The sequence below is a fragment of the Anabrus simplex genome, chromosome 12, assembly GCF_040414725.1.
Source record: "Anabrus simplex isolate iqAnaSimp1 chromosome 12, ASM4041472v1, whole genome shotgun sequence".
NCBI lineage: Eukaryota > Metazoa > Arthropoda > Insecta > Orthoptera > Tettigoniidae > Anabrus > Anabrus simplex.
Genome location: NC_090276.1, coordinates 25402381 through 25422577, shown reverse-complemented (window position 1 = coordinate 25422577; position 20197 = coordinate 25402381). Strand labels below are relative to the sequence as shown.

The following is a 20197-nucleotide window of genomic DNA, read 5'->3' as shown; positions in this document are numbered from 1 at the left end:
GCCGTGGTTGAAAATAGACTTGGTTTGTAATTTAATTTAATGTTATAAGAGTGGTCTCAAAATTGGAAGATAATAGACTAATAATAATATTTCGTCAAAGAAGAGAGGATAAAAATTCTCTGAAGACGAGAAGAGTTTGTTCGTGAGTCTTGTTTCCGAAAGGAAAGAGACAATCGAAAACAAGAAAACCGATGGCTTAACGTTGGGTGATAAAGAGAAAGCATAGATAGAACTTGCAAATTGTTTTAATTCTCATGAATTTGTTTGTAAAAGGTCAGTGAAAGAATTGAAAATGTTTACAACACAGAGACACCATTTTAAACGGATCGTCATGTTTGAAGGTCGACAATCGGCGCGTCAAAATTGACGGTGCGTTTGACGATCGTCAAAGTTAACAGACATTGAAGAAACGAAAAACTGTCAAAGTTAAACAGTCGTCAAATTCATAAACGAAGCTTGGTGAAACCGGCCATATGTCATGTCAAGCATGTGTGGCCAGTTGTACCTCATGTGTTGCTGTCCAGCGCCATCTCTTGATCATTTTGCATACTTCATTTTGCTGTCAATGTTAACGAACTTTTGGTTCACTCTGTATGTATGTTTTCCGGTAATAATGGTACTTGTTACTCTACCGTTAGTTTTAATGTTGATTTGTGTGAAAAAAATTATTACCCCTGATTTAGAACAAAAATGAATATGAACTTCACCGATAAGATTCGTTCATGTAACCGAAACCTGGATAGAAATCTCTTTAATTTAACATTACCAGGATACCCCTTTGATACTCCCCTTAATTACTTGCATTCTCAACAGAAAAAAAAGTATTGTCATACGATAATAAAATAATTTATAGAAATGTATGTCATGCTTCAGAACCGAAGTTATATTATTACAATATTTCGAAGCTAAATTCTCATAGCAGTGTTGACAGTCTGTTGGAGCAATGAATGTCCCGTATGAGCAATCTGGAGGTGTGAAACCCTTCTCACCGTCACTATAAACAGTTCTATTGTTCCATTCAGAACTTGACTTTATGCCTTCCCCGCGGTGGCACGGCTATTGTTTACACATCTCCGCAGTAGTATGTCTTCCTCAAACAGGACGGCGGTAAAATATGGCTTGCTACCATTCAACCTCCTCACTTCCCGACATCTCCATGAGAATAGAGTGAAATATGTGTCCTTTCATTCATTCAACTACATGTTAATACTGAGGCCCTCTGGTGACATGTTTCCAAACTGTACCAGTAAACATGTTTCAGCAACGTCTGTTCAGGCAAGGATATTGTGTACTATTAGAGGCACCCATGCATTAGGAAATTAAGTCAAAGGAAGTAGATGAATATTGTTACATAGGTAGAAAATTAATTACAGATTGCAGAAATAAGGAGAACATAAATTGCAGACTAGCACGAGCAATGAAAAGGAATTTGCTAAAATGTTGTTTGGAGCGTGGAGCGTATCAATCTATAGAAGTGAAAAAATGGGCGATAATTAGCTCAGAAAGAAAATGTGGTGTTATAGAATAATGTTAAAGGTGAGTAGATTTATAGATCGAATCAAGAATGAAGAGATACTGAATTGAATTGGTGAAAGGAGTTCAATTTGTCTAAATTTAACGAGAAGTAGAGATAGAATGACAGGACACATCTTACGACACCCAGGACTTGTTCAGTTGGTTTTTGAAGGAAGTGCGGGCGATAAGAACGACAGGGGTAGATCAAGGTATGAATATGTCAAGCAGATTAGAGCAGATGTGGGATTTAGCGGTTACGTAGAAACGAAAAGGTGAGCACAGGTTAGGGTGCATCAAACCAGTCTACGGACTGATCACTCAAACAACAACAATAAGACCCATAGGTAGAGCGAGAATTCAAAACATAGAAATGTGAGCTGGTCCACGGGCTAATGGTGACGATACATTGTTCTTATAGGTCTAACTTTGGATAACTACCTTGGGGGATCACAACTTGTAACTTATAGCCTATTAGTTTTATCACCCTAACTTTGGTGAACTGAGGCAGATACAAAAGGGGGTTTCTACCGCAGGGGCTAAAGTGCAAGATGGCAGCCGCGCGCAACTACCTAGTGCTAGGGCTCCCGAAGCAAGATGGCTGCTATACATTGATTGTATTAGACTAACTGTAAGGGGCTTGGATAAGGGCTAATGGTCATGATACATTGTTTTTATAGGCCTAACTTTGAAGAACTACCTCAGGGGCTCACAACTTCTAACTTATAACCTATTAGTTTTATCACCCTAACTTTGGGGAACTGAGACAGATACAAAAGGGGGTTTCTACCGCAGGGGCTAATGTGCAAGATGGCAGCCGCGCGCAACTACCTAGTGCTCGGGCTCCCGAAGCAAGATGGCTGCTATACATTGATTGTATTAGACTAACTGTAAGGGGCCTGGATGAAGGCTAATGGTGATGATACATTGTTTTTATAGGCCTAACTTTGAAGAACTACCTCAGGGGCTCACAACTTCTAACTTATAACCTATTAGTTCTATCACCCTAACTTCGGGGAACTGAATCAATGGCTGCTAGGTCAAGAGACTACTATACTCTATTCGTATACACCTAACTAGGGAGCTACTTTAGGAGCGTTGATGAGAGCACCGAAGCTTCATCACTGAGTGAGCAGCATCAGCATCCATGAATTAACAAATCATTTTACGCCACTGGAGCAGTAGATTGTGCTCGGCTGAACTATAACGCTCACTGATTTCCAAAGTATCGAGAATTTGTGTACGTCAAAAGGCAAGCACTCAGTATTTAAATTCATTTGAATTCTGTGTGTAAAATTTCCAGTACGCCATGAATCTTGAATAACAATATAAAGCAGGCGTACGCGCGACCTGTTTGACATCCGTTTGAGCACTATATGCATTACCACTACTTATTCTGCTCTGTTTGTGTTTCACGAGTGCTATAGAACACCGAAGTCATGCGAAATGACATCAAAGATCACTGTGCTGACAATGAATACATCAGGTAAGAGACATGCGAATAACATAGCTGTAATTAATTGAATTTTGTAAACAAACAATTCTCTATAATTCCTTTATTTCTTCCGGAAAATATTCTCACGCGGGAACAATATATTCACTGAATGAGGTCAAATGGAGAAAGGCCTTTACAGTTTTATTTGACACTAGGTGTAGTGCTCGGCTCTGTTCAGGTAATTTTTAATGTTTATTTACTTGTATTACCTGTTTGAGGTGAATTTCTGTGATTTCTTTATTGTGACGTTGATTGACAACACTGATATGCATTTCAAAAATCTATTTCTGTCACAAGGGAAAATATTACTGAATCTTGTTAACTAAAGTGCCCTAAATCAATATTTATGTTCAGATTTTCTGTATCACGTCAGATTATTTTGTAATTTTTAAAAGAAAATCGAAAAAACATTAAAATTGGCAAAGTTCGTCATTAAAAAGGTAAGGTAAGGGTTATTTTCTACCCGAAGGCAGGTCCGAACCTCTGCAGAGGTGTTCCTGAGCCGGAGTTTTACGTGCGGTAGGGTGGCCAGTTCCTTTCCGCTCCTCCATTCCCTTACCCCCACCAACAGCGCGTGGCAACCCATCCAACTCCTGACCACGTCCAATGTTGCTTAACTTCGGAGATCTGACGGGATCCGGTGTTTCAACACGGCTACGGCCGTTGGCAAGGTAAGGGTTATTCTGCCCGAAGGCAGGTCCGAACCTCGGCAGAGGTGTTTTTACGTGCGGTAGGGTGGCCAGTTCCTTTCCGCTCCTCCACTCCCTTTACCCCCCACCAACAGCGCGTGGCAACCTATCCAACTCCTGACCACGCCCAATGTTGCTTAACTTCGGAGATCTCACGGGATCCGGTGTTTCAACACGGCTACGGCCGTTGGCTTATCATTAAAAAGGTACATATAATTTCATAAGACAATATACCTTAAATTACTGATTAGGCATTGAGGCTTAAAATGAGCTTTGTACCATCCTTGTACTACAAGTTCGATATATCGCTTATGATCAAGTGCCAAAGGGCCTAAATTCAGGAAATGGGGAGGGCTGTTAAAATCTCTTGTCGACAGAATCACCCGCAGCTTACTTACAGGGAAGTATACAAAATTTGGTTCAGATTTATGGAACGGTTTTGATTTGTTCAAGGAACGGACAGACAGACAGACAGACAGACATATATTTAAGTAATTTACTTATATCTACAAATGACAGTATGGTATCGGTCACAGGTATTTTCGTACAGCATGCACTTTCAGTCTTCATTTTGCTGAAAATGTGTTGAAACTGACATTTGGACCTCCTTAATTTTATATAGGAAGCCAGAATATGAAAAGTTTTATATATCCATTTTTACTTTCTTTCCTCCTTTCCTTCTTTCCCTTCCTTATAATTCGTTCAGGTATATCCGAAGTAATATTTTATTCATAGTTAAAATGTGGAAACAAGAAAACTCTATGTATAGAAATATTTTGTTTCTACTCGGCGATCTTTACGAAACTTCCTATCCTTTCGACGTGTATTGGCAACACGGCCGCCATTCTCACAATCAGAATATGGCACGAGAAACCATAAACATAATTCTGACCCCATAATCCAGATTATCGTCCTCTAAAATCATGTCTGGCGTATTTTTGTATGCTTTTCTCTGCACTGACACATTCATTTTATATTTATTTAAACCAATTTACATCCGGGATTGGTTTATCCCCCGGACTCAGCAAGGGATACCACTTCTCATGCCTCAAGGGCAGTGTCCTGGGGCGTGAGACATTTGGTCGGGATACAACCGAGAAGGAGGACCAATACCTCGCCCAGGTGGCATCACCTGCTGCGCTGAACCGGGGTCTTGAGGGTGATGGGAAAATTGGAAGGGATAGGCAAGAAAGAGGAAAGGAAGCGGCCGTGGCCTTAAGTTAGGCACCATCCCGTCATTTGCTTGGATGAGAAGTAGGAAACCACGGAAAACCACTTCGAGGATGGCTGAGGTGGGAATAGAACCAGGGCCTCCGGGGTGGCAGCTAATCATACTAACCACTACAACACAGAGACGAACTGACACATTCATTGGCAGGTAAAATCAGTTTATAAAAAATTCGTTTCATTGCTAAAAGTTTATGGAAGTAAGATTTTTATTAACGAAAAATGTGAAAGTTATATTTTTTAAGGATGAGTCAATGGAAACTTACCTGGATGGATACATTGTGATAAGTAACAACCAGATGGGCTGGGAGATTGTCGAGGCGGCAACTCCGAAATAAGGGGTGATAATGTCCACCATCTGAAATGAAGGACATATTTTCAGTATTCCGTCCTGCCTGTAAAAGCGAGAATTGTAATGTACTAATAAGGTAAAATACATCCACATAAATGATGACTGTAAATAATATCGAGTTTATTCTCCATTTAAAAGAAATGAAGTTTGTCTCCTTCGCATCTTTCAAGTCTTTTTTTTTTTTTTTTTTTTACAATGTGTTTTAAGTCACACTGACACAGACAGATCTTATGGCGACGATGGGACAGAAAAGAAATAGGAGTGGTGGGAAGGAAGCTGCCGTGGCATTAATTAACGTACAGTCCCAGCATTTGCCTGATGTGAAAATTGGAAACCGCAGAAAACCATCTTCAAGGATGCCGACATTGGGGTTCGAACCCACTATCTCCCGGATGAAAGCTCAGAGCTGCGCGCCCCTAATCGCACAGCAAATTCGCCCGGTCCTGGGTTGACCACAATCTAGCTACGGAGTCCTCATTACTTGACCCCTATAGGATATGGAAGGTCAGATTTATGAAAAGTCAAAAGAGGCTATTGAAGAGCAAGAGCTCTAAAATGTCAATAAACGGAATTCCAAGTGAATTTCTTTATAAAAGATTGATATAAAAGTGAAAAAGGTATGAAGTATTATTTTTAATTTGCTGTACGTCACACTGACACAGATAGGTCTTACTGTATGGAGACGATGGGGTAGGAAAAGGCTAGGAGTGTGAAGGAAGCGGTGGTGGCCATAATTAAGGTACAGCCCCAGCATTTGTATAGTATGAAAATAGGAAACCACGGCAAACCATATTCAGGGCTGCTGACATTGGGGTTTGAACCCACTATCTCCCGGATGCAAGCTCAGAGCTGCGCGCTCCTAACCGCACGGCCAACTCTCTCAATACATGAACTAGTGAAGCTCTAATAGGCATCCCATAACATTAAAACTTTGTACCAGAGATCCCTGGAAAATTTGGAAAAATAAAAGAACTCGCGAAGAAGGCTTAGCTGGGCTGATTAAAATGTGGAATTCAGAACCTAAGCAACATAAGCATGCAATAAGAATCTTTTCACACAGTGGAAAACTTTTTCCAAAAACGTGACCTACAATTTCCCAGGGATTAACTTATCCTGAAAGAATCAAGTTCATATCTATATAAAATAAAGTTGTAGAGGTTTTGCTGTTCCTCTGTCTGTAATTTTGTTCATTTTTCCAATTTTTCATATATTTGTAAACTCAAGTTCGTATCAGTGGTTTCTAGCTTTCGTGTCTGTTTGTCAGTCTGTTCCACTATCACGGTGAGAGGCTGCATAGATCTCAAACAAACTTCATATTCAGAGTAAATTCATCGAGGTACAGGTTTAGATATGCATATAATTTTAAAATCACTGAACGGACTGGGAGTTTATAGGAAGACAGAAGAGGTTATTTCAATTTTCTCTTATACTATTCATTTTGTGTAAAACCCGTAGACTACATGTGAAACGTACCTTCATTTTAAACAACTTCGCTTGCTCTTCAAATGGCGAAGAAAATACTATTTATCTGCGGGTTTCATGCTCTGCATTGAGTGACCGGTAGCGGACCTACCGGTTACCATGGCAATGTATCTGGCTGCTGGCCAGCAGGGAAGTAACGTGATCCTATTTTCATCATCGTTTCTGTAAACTCGTGGCTGTTCGTTGTGTGGAAGGCGAGAGAGACGTCAAGCTGGCATTCTGTGGGATATTTGCGGAATACCATTCGGGGTTACAATCGTCTTCTAACAGCACTAAGGGAGGCTGTTCATATTACAACAGTGCCGCGGACTGCAGGCCATTATTTAGCACCGTAAGGTGTTTTATAGCATTTGCTATACATTTTACTGTATTTCTCTTCTAATTAATGTTCTTCTCTCTTTTTATTTCTTGTCTCTGCCTTGCCTCTTTAACACCATAAGTCGTCTTCTTATCTAAGAATCCCCGCGCCTAAACTTCTCATCTTTTAGCGCCTTCTTAAATCCGTAACTCATATCATTACAATTTAGTGAGGGACATTTCGTTTTTCCAATATATATCCACTTGGTATTTACATGTTTGACCTATCCGGCCGTTCCCTACGGGTTTCATGCTCTACATTAAGTGACCGAGAACGACCTTACCGGTTAGCATGGCAACGTCTCTGGCTGCTTATCAGCAAGGAAGTAATGTATTGCCGTTTTCGTGTCATTCCTGTAAACTTATTCCTTGGGTAGAGGGCAATAGAGACGCCAAGCTGCCATTCTGCGGTGTATTTCTCTGTTTATAATGAAAACTCCCATCTCCATTGTGAATGGCATTAGGCAAGTGAGGCTGCCATTATAGCAGGAATTATCGAACTCAATTGCGGATAGCAGTAGGAATCGTGACCTGCTATTATCATCAAAACTTCCCAACCATCGCCGTAAATCTGAAACAACGTTTGGCAACGCCCCGTGATATTTCTCGGATAGCGCTAAGAGACATGCAATTTATTATAATCTTACTAACTGCGTGTACAGCAATATACATAGAAATCCGTATACAATATTGAATACCGTAGCAAAGCGCGGGTTGAATTCTTTTAATGAGGATTCTTGTATCTCAAAAACTGAAGATGTTACAAATGTTGGTATCTGAAAAATCCTTTTTAGTGAAGAAATACGAACTTTTTGTTTTCGGAAAAACCACTTTTGGTGTGACTAGCTGCCACCCCCGGAGGCCCGGGTTCGATTCATGGTTCTGCCACGAAATTTGAAAAGTGGTACGAGGGCTGGAACTGGGTCCACTCAGCCTCTGGAGGTCAACTGAGTAGAGATGGGTTCCATTCCCACCTCAGCCATCCTGTAAGTGGTTTACCGTGGTTTCCCTACTTCTCCTCCAGGCAAATGCCGGGATGGTACCTAACTTAAGGCCACGGCCGCTCCGTTCCCTCTTCCTTGTCTATACCTTCCAATCATCCCATCACCCACCAAGGCTCCTGTTCAACATAGCAGGTGAGGGCGCCTGGGCGAGATACTGGTCCTCTTCCCCAGTTTTATCCCCGATCCAGAGTCTGAAGCTCCAGGATACTGCCCTTGAGGCGATAGAGGTGGGATCCCTGCTGAGTTCGAGGGAAAAACCTACTCTGGTGGGCAAACAGATAAAGAAGAAGAAACCCACTTAAGGGTGGAAGGGGTGAATAGAATTGAAAAAGGGAGTGAATTTCAAGATGAGTATATCTACTGTATCTCTCAAAAACTGAAGATGTTACAGGCATGGAAATTGGTATATGGAATCTCCCAGACCGTCACCGACACCAGATCAGTACATGTCCTGCCAAAACTGCTGGACATAAAGGAATGAAATTTTGAGGATACATTTGTATTACAGTGTAAGTGCTAACTAAGGAAGGATATTTGGATATTCCGTCGCTAAGGGGGTAAAAAGGAGGGGGTGAATTGTTTAAATAAGTTTTTCTGCACCTCAGAGAAACAGTTTACAGACGTGAAAATTAATAAAAAATAAAAGATTAAAAAATAAAGAAACACTCATATATATGTTTTCCGAAATCCACATAAAGGAGTGAAATGATGCGAAACATTGGTGGAATTATTTTAATGAGGATACTTATATCTCAAGAACTGAAGTTGTTACAGATGCTGGTACCTGGAATCTCCTTTAAATGTGAAAAAATACTCATTTTTTGTTTTCGGATAAACCACAGAAAGGTGGAGCGGGGGAATAGAACTGGAAAAGGGAGTGAATTTTTAAAATGAGTATATCTATAGTATCCTACAAAAACTGAAGATGTTACAGACGTGGAAATTGGTATTTGGAATCTCCCAGGCTGTCACCAGATGAGAACGCACGGTTTATTTTTCTGCACGTTTCCTTGGAATCCACGTGAGCTAAGTCGGGGGTAACAGCTAGAATTATAAATACTTCCAAATTCAGGAAAACTCTCTCTAGTCATTGAAGTGAAGAAAACCAAATCGTGAACATTTGAAGACTTACACGCCATGGTCCCATTAACTAAACATAGATCATCAGACATATCTTATGCACACAAGTATTTATGAAGCTATTAAGCACTGCTCTTGAGACCTGCATCACTTGAACGTGATTACTGATTAGGATCTATCATACCTTGATACTCGACGAGGAGCATGGACAGGTATGAAAGATCAAGGGCAACACAATGGTACGCACATGATCACATGGCTATTTATCATCCACTATTCTAAAGGGAAGTAGAAGTGTTTTGTCCTCCACAGTAGCTTCTCACGAATACGTCGAAGAAAGAAATTCAGACTGCCAGGAGTACGCATAAGTTTTCCGGGTTTGTGGTAAGGAAAACGCGTGATTTTCAAGGAAAGTTCATTTTTCGTTTATTCAAAATATTAGCCATCGGCTTCCGCACACTTCGCTCATTTTCCAGGTAAGTTATGAATACCATGCCGAAAAAACTGCTTGTCTTTTGTGGCTAACCATTCGTCGAGCCATTTTCCCAACTTCCTCGAAATTGCCGAAGTGCTGCTCTGCGAGCGCATGATGCGAAGAGGTTGGTAGTCAGTTGGCCCCAGGTCGAGTATGTACGGCGGGTGCGGAAGGATGACCCATCTTAAATGATTTTGAGGTGTATTTCCCTGGTTTTTCTGTGTAAGACGGCGCATTTTCGTATAACAAAATTACTTTGCCAGGTTTTTTGGCCCATTCCGGTCGCCTTTCCATCAATGCGTGCTTTAAATTAATCATTTGTTAGCGATAGCGTTTTGCATTAACGGTTACGCCGGGCTTGTTCGTCTTTGCATTTTTGTGCTCTACCGGAGCGCGCACTGTCTTTCACATTGAAATCACTACGTTTAAATTGTCTAAACCTATGTCCCACATGTTCTAATCGATGGAGCGCGTCCACTATCTGTCTCTACTACCAAACGATGACTTTCCATAGCCTTTTCCTTTTGATTAAATAAGAAAAGCAATGCGTGCCGCAAATGTTCTTATTCGGGCACAAACGTCGACATGATCACTGAACGATACAACACAGATGCTAGTTTTAGGCGGACTCGACTTGTGTGTGTTGGTAGGTTAATGTCAGACGAACAAACTGACGTATGAGTCAAATTCATACGCTGCGTACTGTTGGCTGGCGCCATCTCTTAGTTAAACCAGAAAAGACTTGTGCATACACCTGGTAGTAGCAAATAGTGTCAGTTATTCGAGATGCCGAAGTGTCAGTATTTTGACTTGAAAAAAAATTCATCAGCGCAACTATATTCTTTCTGCTATTGGCTTTACGTCGCATCGACACAGTTATGTCTTAGGGCGACGATGGGACAGGAAAGAGCTAGGACTGGGAAGAAAGCGGCCGTGGCCTTAATTAAGGTATGAAAATGGGAAACCATGGAAAACCATCTTCAGGGCTGCCGACTGTGGGATTCGAACCCATTATCTCCCGAATACTGGATACTGGGCGCACTTAAGCGACTGCAGCTATCGAGCTCGGTCCACCTATAAATCTACGAACACGAGTCTTAAGTACTATTAAACGCCAACCACTTTCAGCGAGATGTGATTCCGCTCCTTTTGAGCACAGAAGGCGAGAATCTAACCAAGTACGGTAGATTATGCAGCCATGAAGAGTGTGAAACTTAAATACTTATACTTTTGGTCTTTCAAACCTGCTTAATAACACAGGGCTCGATGAGGAATTAGTTAACAGAATTCGCGAGGAAAATGAGAGGAGGCGCTAGTACACAGTTAAATAGAGTGAGTAATTGAACCCTATGTTGATATCCGCATGTCACAGACGCAGTACGTAATCCCTGGGAACCATAATAGGTAAGCTTTAGAAATGAAAGGTTTACAGACGGGAACGTATCTCGATAATAATTAGACAATACCGTTTGGAAAGTACATTGGAAAAAATAATGCATGGTAGTCATACAAACGTCCTAGACCGTGAGTTATTACCGAAAATGTTGTCGAAGCAATGAATGCCCTAATTATATACGGAGAGGAGTCATTTGCCAAATAATACTCACTGTGGGGCCTCAGGATCTTGATGGAGTCTTGGAGAAATGACCATCATTGGAAGAAATTCTCTGCAAACAACTGTTTAAGGCCAATCCGTGTACCTTCTTATGTACATTGAACTCCTCCTTTCTCAGTTCTTCAGCAATGAAGGATCTATTCCGGTGTTGCCGCGTGTTTCTTAGGAGCTCCCTGGTTGCGCAGAATCCCAGGACATGACCAAGAGTTTGTTCCTCTCCGTGGAAATGCCGACAGAGTTTGTTGTCCAGCGATCTGCCTGGCACCGAGCGCACCGCAGAAACATTAGCAGTCCTCTTTATAGTCTCCCTCCACTTGTTACAAGACAGTCCGGTACGATCTCGCACCCAACAGTTTGCTGGTGTATACTCTTTGTAAAATTGTACTCCGCGTCCTTTTTGTGGTAATGAACACTAAGAGGTGAATTCACGTTCTCGTAGCTCTTCACGAATCTTCTTCGTATCGTACAGGCCGTTCTTATGGACCTGAAAGGCGTGAACACCCCTCCCTCCTTTTAGACACCCATGGTTCCTCGTGATTAGGGAATATCACAATGTACTTTATATTGTATTATGAAAGTGAGAAAAACAGATGAGGCTTTTTTCCTGTGAGTTATTAAAATAACTACTTAATTAGAGTTATCACCTCTGCAGCACTAATTAAGCTGTTTAGCATATCTTCCTTATAATTTAGAGTTTTCTTCAATAAATAGAACTGCAATGATAAATTTTTATATGTTTTACTTTTGATGGTAGCCTGTAAATACAGGAGTTTGTTACTAAATAAATGGAAATGTATATAGCATGGAATGATCTATAGAGCAGAAAGGATTTAGGAAGGAAAAAGTTAGTGAGAGAAAAATATGGTGGAAATCCATTACTGCGCTTCCAGGTGGCAACAAAGTGACAAGGTACTGTGCAACGAGCTCCGAACCCTATTATTTCAATTACCTAAAGGCGGTATTTCGTTTTATAGTATGGGATAGTAGGTTTGTATATTTTGATCTTTTCTAGATTGACCTCTTCTAGCTGATCGTTAGGAGGTGAGGAGGAAAAAGAAGCGGAAGACATCCCAAACTCTTTTCTAAGACTAGGCCTAATATTAAGAGAGAAAGGTTATCCATCTGTACATAAACCTTAAAAATATAATCACCACCAATATTACCAGAAGTTCCGTGGAATTTAAAAGATAACAACTCGATTCATCTTCAGCTTAAAAATACAACCACCATTAACATATCTAAAATAAAATTATAAAGGATTTTAGTTATATTAAGTCCACCTATTCAATACACTTTTGCCATTTATTAAAGGGTCTGTTTAAAAAGTTACATAGTTGTTTAAAAAGAAACCTAGGACATGTTTCGACCTAGCTTAGAGGTCGACATCAGCAAAATAACATAAAGAAGAAAGACATTTAAAAAAAAACAGTGATACATAAAAATCCGAGATAAAATCCAATCAACAAATGCCATGGGAGTTTATGTAAAAATGTACATAGCTTCAATATTACAAATACACTCAACAAATACAATGGAAATCTGTTAAAATGTACGTAGATTCAAGCTTGACAAATTAAGTTGTAAGTGTTGGTCCAACCGTATCTAATACAATATTGGCCAAAACTTGTTGAGTGTATTTTTAATATTGAAGCTATGCACATTTTCACAAAAACTGCCATTTGCATTTCGGTCGAAATATGTAATAGGTATGTAACTTTTTAAACCGACCATTATTTATTATAATAGCTGAAGTGTATTGAAGAAGGTGGACTTAATATAATTAAATTCTTTTAGAATTTCATCTGAGATATTTTAAGTCAATACTGAACCGGAATGAAGTTCGTTACTTGAAACACATTAACATCACGAGAGGTTGCGTGTGCTTTAAAACAGAACAGCTCTCTAGAAATGTTTGCAGGAGATCCTCTTTAAGCTACTCACCGTCATGGTTCTGACACAGAGGGCCCACCCATTCTCCTCCGATGCACTTGATTTTACAGAGACGCTTCTCTCCAAGAGGTCCGATCTCACCCGAGAACTTTACCTCCTTGACCTCAGCATAGTCACTGCGATGCCTGTCCGCCGCCGTAGCACGGACCGTACCGTTGAGCGCGAGATCAGGCGGTGGGCATCCTGCCCCTTTCCAACCTGAAACAGAAAGAAATGACGAGACTTAATTCACACCCCAGTAGCAAAATATTAAAGAGTACAATAATAATAATAATAATAATAATAATAATAATAATAATAATAATAATAATAATAATAATAATAATAATAATAATAATAATAATAATAATAATAATAATAATAATAATAATAATAAACATTAAAGAAGCCCCAACCGGGCGAGTTGGTCGTGAGGTTATGGCCGCGCAGCTATGAGTTTGTAGGTTCGAACCCCACTGTCGGCAGCTCTGGTTTTCCGTGTTTTCCCATTTTTACACCAAGAAAATTCCGGGGCTGTACCTTAATTAAGGCCACGGCCGCTTCCTTCCCACCCTATCGTCGCCATAAGACCTATCTGTGTAGGTGCGACGTAAAACAAAGTGTGAAAAAGAAGCCCCAATATACATCATGACAACAAAAGAGGATACAATAAATAAGGTTGTTAAATTCAAGTACCCTGGTGAGATACTACAGCCTAACGAGCTCGGTAAAGCAGGCGAGAGAGCCAGAAAAATGGAACTTGCATTCCACCTTACGGAAAACACATACAACAAGAAAGCGATTTATATTAGGACTAAACTACGACACTTGCCGAGTGAGTTGGCCGTGCGGTTAGTGACGCGCAGCTGTGAGCTTGCATCCGGGAGGTAGTGGCAGCGCAGGCAAATGCTGGGGCTGTACCTTAATTAACGCCACGGACGCTTCCTTCATATTCCTAGGCCTATCCCATCATCGCCATAATCGCCATAAGACCTATCTGTGTCGGTGCGACGTGGTATGTTCCAAGCTGTCAGTGGAGAGATGGCGTGGAATGACATCAGTAGACGAATAAGTTTGAATGGTGTGTTTAGAAGTAGGGAAGATTACAATATGAAGATAAAGCTGGAATTCAAGAGGACAAATTGGGGTAAATATTCGTTTATAGGAAAGGGAGTTAGGGATTGAAATAATTACAAAGGAGATGTTCAATAAATTTCCAACTTCCGTGCGATCATTTAAGAAAGGGCTGGGAAAACAATAGATAGGAAATCTGCCACCTGGGCGACTGCCCTAAATGCAGATCAGGATTGATTGATTGATTGATTGATTGATTGATTGATTGATTGATTGATTGATTGATTGATTGATTGATTGATTGATTGATTGATTGATTGATTGATTGATTGATTGATTGATTGATTGATTGATTGATTGATTGATTGATTGATTGATTGATTGATTGATTGATTGATTGATTGATTGATTGATCGATCCGAAACATGTCCACTAATTTAATTTTGAAAACATTTCTTAGCGGATAAAGTAGGGGTCCCCATACTACGAAAATGTAAAAATTAAGCAATTCCTTCAATTGTGCCGAAAGTTGAAGAGCTAAAGGGCGCGGAAATATTTCAAATTTCGAACTATAAAACAAGTTTAGAAAATCACTTCCGGCTTAAATGCAGTTCCGGAAATATTGCCTAAATTTTTTTGTTTCTTTACTCGTTTTCCTTTTGTATTCAAATCCCATCCAAATTAACGTATTTCAAAATTATTTCTCTAATGTGTTTCTTGGTTCAATATCCTTAGGCGGTTTTGATTTTTGAAAAATGTCTGCACCGAATGTAGTTTTCAGGGCTTAAGTGAAACAATGCATTGACTCACATTAGCGCTCGTAGTGCAAGAAGAAAGGCAAACTGCCAATTCAATCGACCAGATAAGGATGATTTATAAAAGGACTGTAATTTTTGAAATAAGTAATGAATATATGAATCGATTGCTTGAGAAATAGCACTAGTCCATTTTTCGGTCATTTTGAGTTATGAGCACAGTTACGAACTTTAACGTAAATGCACCATGTTAAACAGAATTGATACAATTGTAGTGATTTCGTACCCTAATATTTTAAATTTAAAAATACGATATTTTGTAAACTAACACATGTCCAAGATTAATTGTTACGAAGGATATGGAAAACGAAATAGAGTGAAAGTATTTGTGTATGTGCTAAGAAATATTAAAGGTAAAAATGAAAGTGGCGTAGCGATAGTGTTTCTAAAAACGAAACATTATTGTCATAAAAGGTTATTGAAATTTAAAATAAAGATCCTAGGAATGTTAAATTTATTCATTTTAAGGATTCCAGTAAATATTATGGGCATTAAAATTCTTAAAAGTTGAAAAGAATGTAAATTATTTACTCTTATTTGAGAAATAGCACAAGACGAAGTTAAAAAGTATCCCATATAAAATATACCTGTAAGCAAAAAATTCTTAAAATATGAGGGACAGCTGGTCTGAGGAATGTTCTTTCAAAGGGTGTAGCAGTCATCATACTTACATATTTAGTTTGTGTTAGAAACACATCTTTTAACTTCTTGGAAAATATACACTTCTGGACTTTTGCTGTTTCTCAAACAACAGATTCATATTTTCATCCTTTATTATATTTGATTTACGAAAATTTTGTAGCTCATATCCCTAGGATGTTTTCAACATTTAGTTTCTTTCCATAAGGGCTAGAAATGTGTTTCTTTTTTAATATTTTCAGAGTGTAGTGTCGTGTATTGATTAGGTGGTTTCAACTACATATATATTCTTCTCATGTAGTCAATAAGGACGATTACATGTTATAATATTTTCATCTCAAAATTCGAAATTCAAGTAGCGTAAGGAAGGAACGCGATCTAAAACCCACGGTCAAATTATAAAATGAGCTTGGTTGCCTCCAGTGACTCCAAAAATAGTTGGGATAAGATGAAAATCGAAAAAATCGATTGTCGGATTTCGAACGCACTTAACTGTACCTTTGTACTTTATGACCTGCATGCAAACTGCAAAATTTTTGTATATTATTTCTAATTTACTTCATTTTCCGTTGTTCTGATCCTTCAAATAAGAAAGAATACGATACAAACTTGTTGGAAAATATCTGGATGTTTTTCAGTATATTCATAATGGGTGCTGGAGTTTCGTCCGTTCCTATGCGAGACATCATCAAGTTTCATGTTGAAAATTATTCCATTTTTAATTTTCTCGTTTCTTTTTTTTTAAAAACGTACAATCTATTTAAAGCGTCGTTGACGGGTTAAATATTTTACAACTGCATTTCAGCAGCCTTTATAATCCACTATATACTAAGTGCTAAACCGGTTTATTCCTGCATTAGAACTCACTGTTGAACTTAATGATCACTACTTCACTCCATGTGAGCTTGTGAATAGAAGCATGCTCTACTAAACTTTGCTCACAACAGCCCTCTTTAAGGACATTGAACGTCAAAAGGGAGAAAACGTGACACCAAAGAGAAGGTTTGTTTAATGAGACACGCCCGTATAAATGGACGTCGTGTGAAGTTGATCCACGTCCCGTGTTTCTAAAAACTTTTTCCTAAAGTTAATAATGGCGGTGAAATACAAGTTCCCCTCCTCTTCGACATGCAAAGCTTAAAGCCGAGATAGAAGCATTTCTTCTCTTTCTTCAGCCTAATGAATATTTTTCTTAAGACCTCTTAGTCTATAATTCATAAAAGAAAGGTTAGAGGATAAGTCAACTTTCTCCAGAACTCAGAAAAAAGTTTTAATTTTAAAACGTTTCTAGATAAACAAATATATATATATATAAAATAGGAGTTTTATCTGTACATTGTTCAGAATTGAAAAAGAATGGTATTTCTATATTGGTCGTGTCCACAGTAACAAGGAAATGCACTTTTTAATTTTCCGTAATTTATGTCTGTCTGTCTGTCTGTCTGTCTGTCTGTCTGTCTGTCTGTCTGTCTGTCTGTCTGTCTGTCTGTCTGTCTGTCTGTCTGTCTGTCTGTCTGTCTGTCTGTCTGTCTGTCTGTCTGTCTGTCTGTCTGTCTGTGTGTACACGCATCACGAGAAAATGGCTGAAGAGAATTTAATGAAAATGTAAAGTCGGGGAATGAGCCACTACACTCTAGGCTATAAATTATTTTAATCACACTGAGCGAAATGGTAGTTTAGGGAAAGGCCTGAAATGTAATTCTCAAATATGTATGTTATTAGCAGACCTATCTATAAACACTGCATAACTAAAGCTATATGGAATTAAATTTCCGATCATTTATATCTTATACATTTTTACCGTAACAGAGATATTCATGAATTTGTAATTTTGTTGCTAAGTCCATACCAACGCCCAGCCACGAGAAAATGGGTAATCAGAAATTAATGAAAATCGTTATATAGGGTCGAAGAATAAGAAACTAGTTTAGGGGAAGGCACATACAATTTAAATCTTACATACCTATGTTACTGGTCCTACCGGACAGTACTACATAACAGAATTTATAGAGAATACAATTTTCGATCAATTATGATTTATACGGTTTTACCGTACCGACTATGATAAAAGTGGTATTTCAGAGATGGAAGGAGACTACATATGAAGGACTGCAATATGAAAGCTCATAAAATTGATCAACAGTAACATTACGTTGACCATTGTTTGTTGTGATGTTCTTTGTCTCGTATGCTGCCACTCGTCTCCGATAGAAGGGATTACTGCTGCGTACCGTGTATAACAACCTGCCTGAATATTGGCGGGAAATAGCAGGCGAGTTAGATAGCTTTCTTCCCTAGCATACAGTTCCTCAGGTTCATATATTTTCTGATACTGCTGGTACATATCACGCTGGTTCATCATAGTATTTCAGTTATACGATCCGTACTCTGACACGCTGACTGGATTTATTAGAGGGTACAATTAACGGAATAATGGAGGAGTCACATTCATGATCTGATCTACAATTACAATTTTGGCCTATTCCAAATTATAGCACCACAATTAACTATATAACTCGAAATCCAACCCGAAAATGAGTTGTCTTTTCCCCCTGGCTTTTATTAAATTTAAATTCGTTTTACTCGTATTTAAGTTAGAGTATTTCATATGGTTACTTTAAATCGCGATACACAATTCTGGAGTCATTGTAATGACCTATGTTGATTTCAATTCGGAAAGCCATTTAAGCAGTCTTTCTGAGGATGTAAAAAAGGCAGGTGAAGAGTGAGAGTCTGCCATTATAATGAAAATTCCCCAACTTGACAGTTACTGATGGTAGGCAAGAGGGCCTACCATTACAATTAAAATTCCGTAACCCAGTCTTCACATTTAAAAAAAGACGTTTGGTGACGTCTCCGTCACGTTTGTAGGGTTACGTAGAACTATGCAATTTATTACAAGCTTACTCACAACGCTTACACTGCCTAAACTAGATTAAATCAGCTAGTAAAAGTTAAAAAGGTTATTTTCGAAATATATTAAACTGAATTAAATTTGATCCGACGCCCAGAACATCGTCGCTCACTCGATTGTGACGAAAGTTGATTTAGCTGTTTTTTCCCCCACATCCTTCATATAAGAAACAATACGATAAAAACTTGTTGTTTGAAAATATATGGATGTTGTTTACAGGGTTGTCGGAAACTAAGTGAACCGTGTATATGAACATTAGAGGCTTTGTCATGCTGAAAAATAGGGATCGGATGTTTATGTAATGCCTATTGCTCACGGCAAACTGTTTTGTAACATTTGTTGTACAATTAATTTTATAAAAATTTGGTGAAAACAAGTTGTGTTGCTCACGGTAATATATTATTTTAGAAAATCCGTGGAAGCATCAGGATGGCCATCTATGAATTCGCTTCTGAACTAAGATGTGTATGTGCTGCCATCTATCGATAAACTTTTAAACTAAGAATCAGCTGTTCAACTTATAATGTGTTTGAGAGCATGGCACCAACAAACAAAGCAAAACTTGCTGCTTTAGCTGCAATTATATGTTGTACAGTGGTAAAAAAGGAAGAAAAGAAGTGCCAGGAAATGCTGGATTCGGGATTGGATCAAAAGAAGAGAAGAAGGTAGAAGATTGCTGTCTTTGGTCCAAAATTAGTTGAGGTTAGAAGACCAGCATTTATATAGGAATTCAGCGATTGTGTTTTCTGCCTCTCTTCTTGCATTTTTGTTGTGGTAAATTGGCGTTTTAACTTCGTACAAACGAGGATATTTCTGATATTCGTCAGTAAAACACCAAGAGCTTCCTTAGTCCACCCGGATCCTGCCATTTTAGAAAGAAGTGTTTGTTTACAATCGAGCTTCACAATCCTCTCAAGACGCAACGCCAGCATCATCGTGATGTCAGCTTCGCTGAATGGTTCGTTTCGTAAAATCAATTTTACGGAATAGAACATTTCCTATTTTATGAAAACTTTTATAAAAGGTTTCATAAAACTTTAATTTGACCGTGAGCAACAGATATTTTATAAAATTAAATTATTGTACAATAATTGTGAAAGAAAATTTTACCGTGAGTAACAGGCATAAGATATATATATGCAAACATTCATGACCAAAAAATTAATTAAAATATCACAATAAATATGACTTAAAATTTTTTGGTCACATTTTCGAAACCTTTATGACATTTTGCCGCTGTTTAAATTAACATTATATTGAAAATAAACTTTCAAAGTCTAGAATTTTCAATAATAATAATAATAATAATAATAATAGACTAATAATAATAATAACAGGGCCAATCACCTTCGATGTTAGGCCCCTTTAAACAAAAAGCATCATCATTAACATCAATAATAATAATAATAATAATAATAATAATAATAATAATAATAATAATAAATGAGTAATAATAATAATAATTTTAATACTATATGTTGAATTTATTTAATTACTGATTTCAAAGGCAACTCTCGACTTTGCACAGAATGAAATAT

The 20197-nt window shown here is 38.5% G+C and overlaps 1 protein-coding gene across 1 annotated transcript in view; it reads right to left on the bottom strand.

Moving 5' to 3' along the window:
- The window catches only part of LOC136884113 (locomotion-related protein Hikaru genki), a 376982-nt gene that overhangs the window by 238074 nt on the left and 118711 nt on the right, over window positions 1–20197 (bottom strand). The window contains exons 2-3 of the mRNA XM_067156151.2: window positions 13230–13436; window positions 5190–5281 (exon numbers count right to left, since the gene is read on the bottom strand). Of these exons, the coding sequence (XP_067012252.1) occupies window positions 5190–5281; window positions 13230–13436 (299 nt within the window). The remainder of the gene's footprint in view (window positions 1–5189; window positions 5282–13229; window positions 13437–20197) is intronic.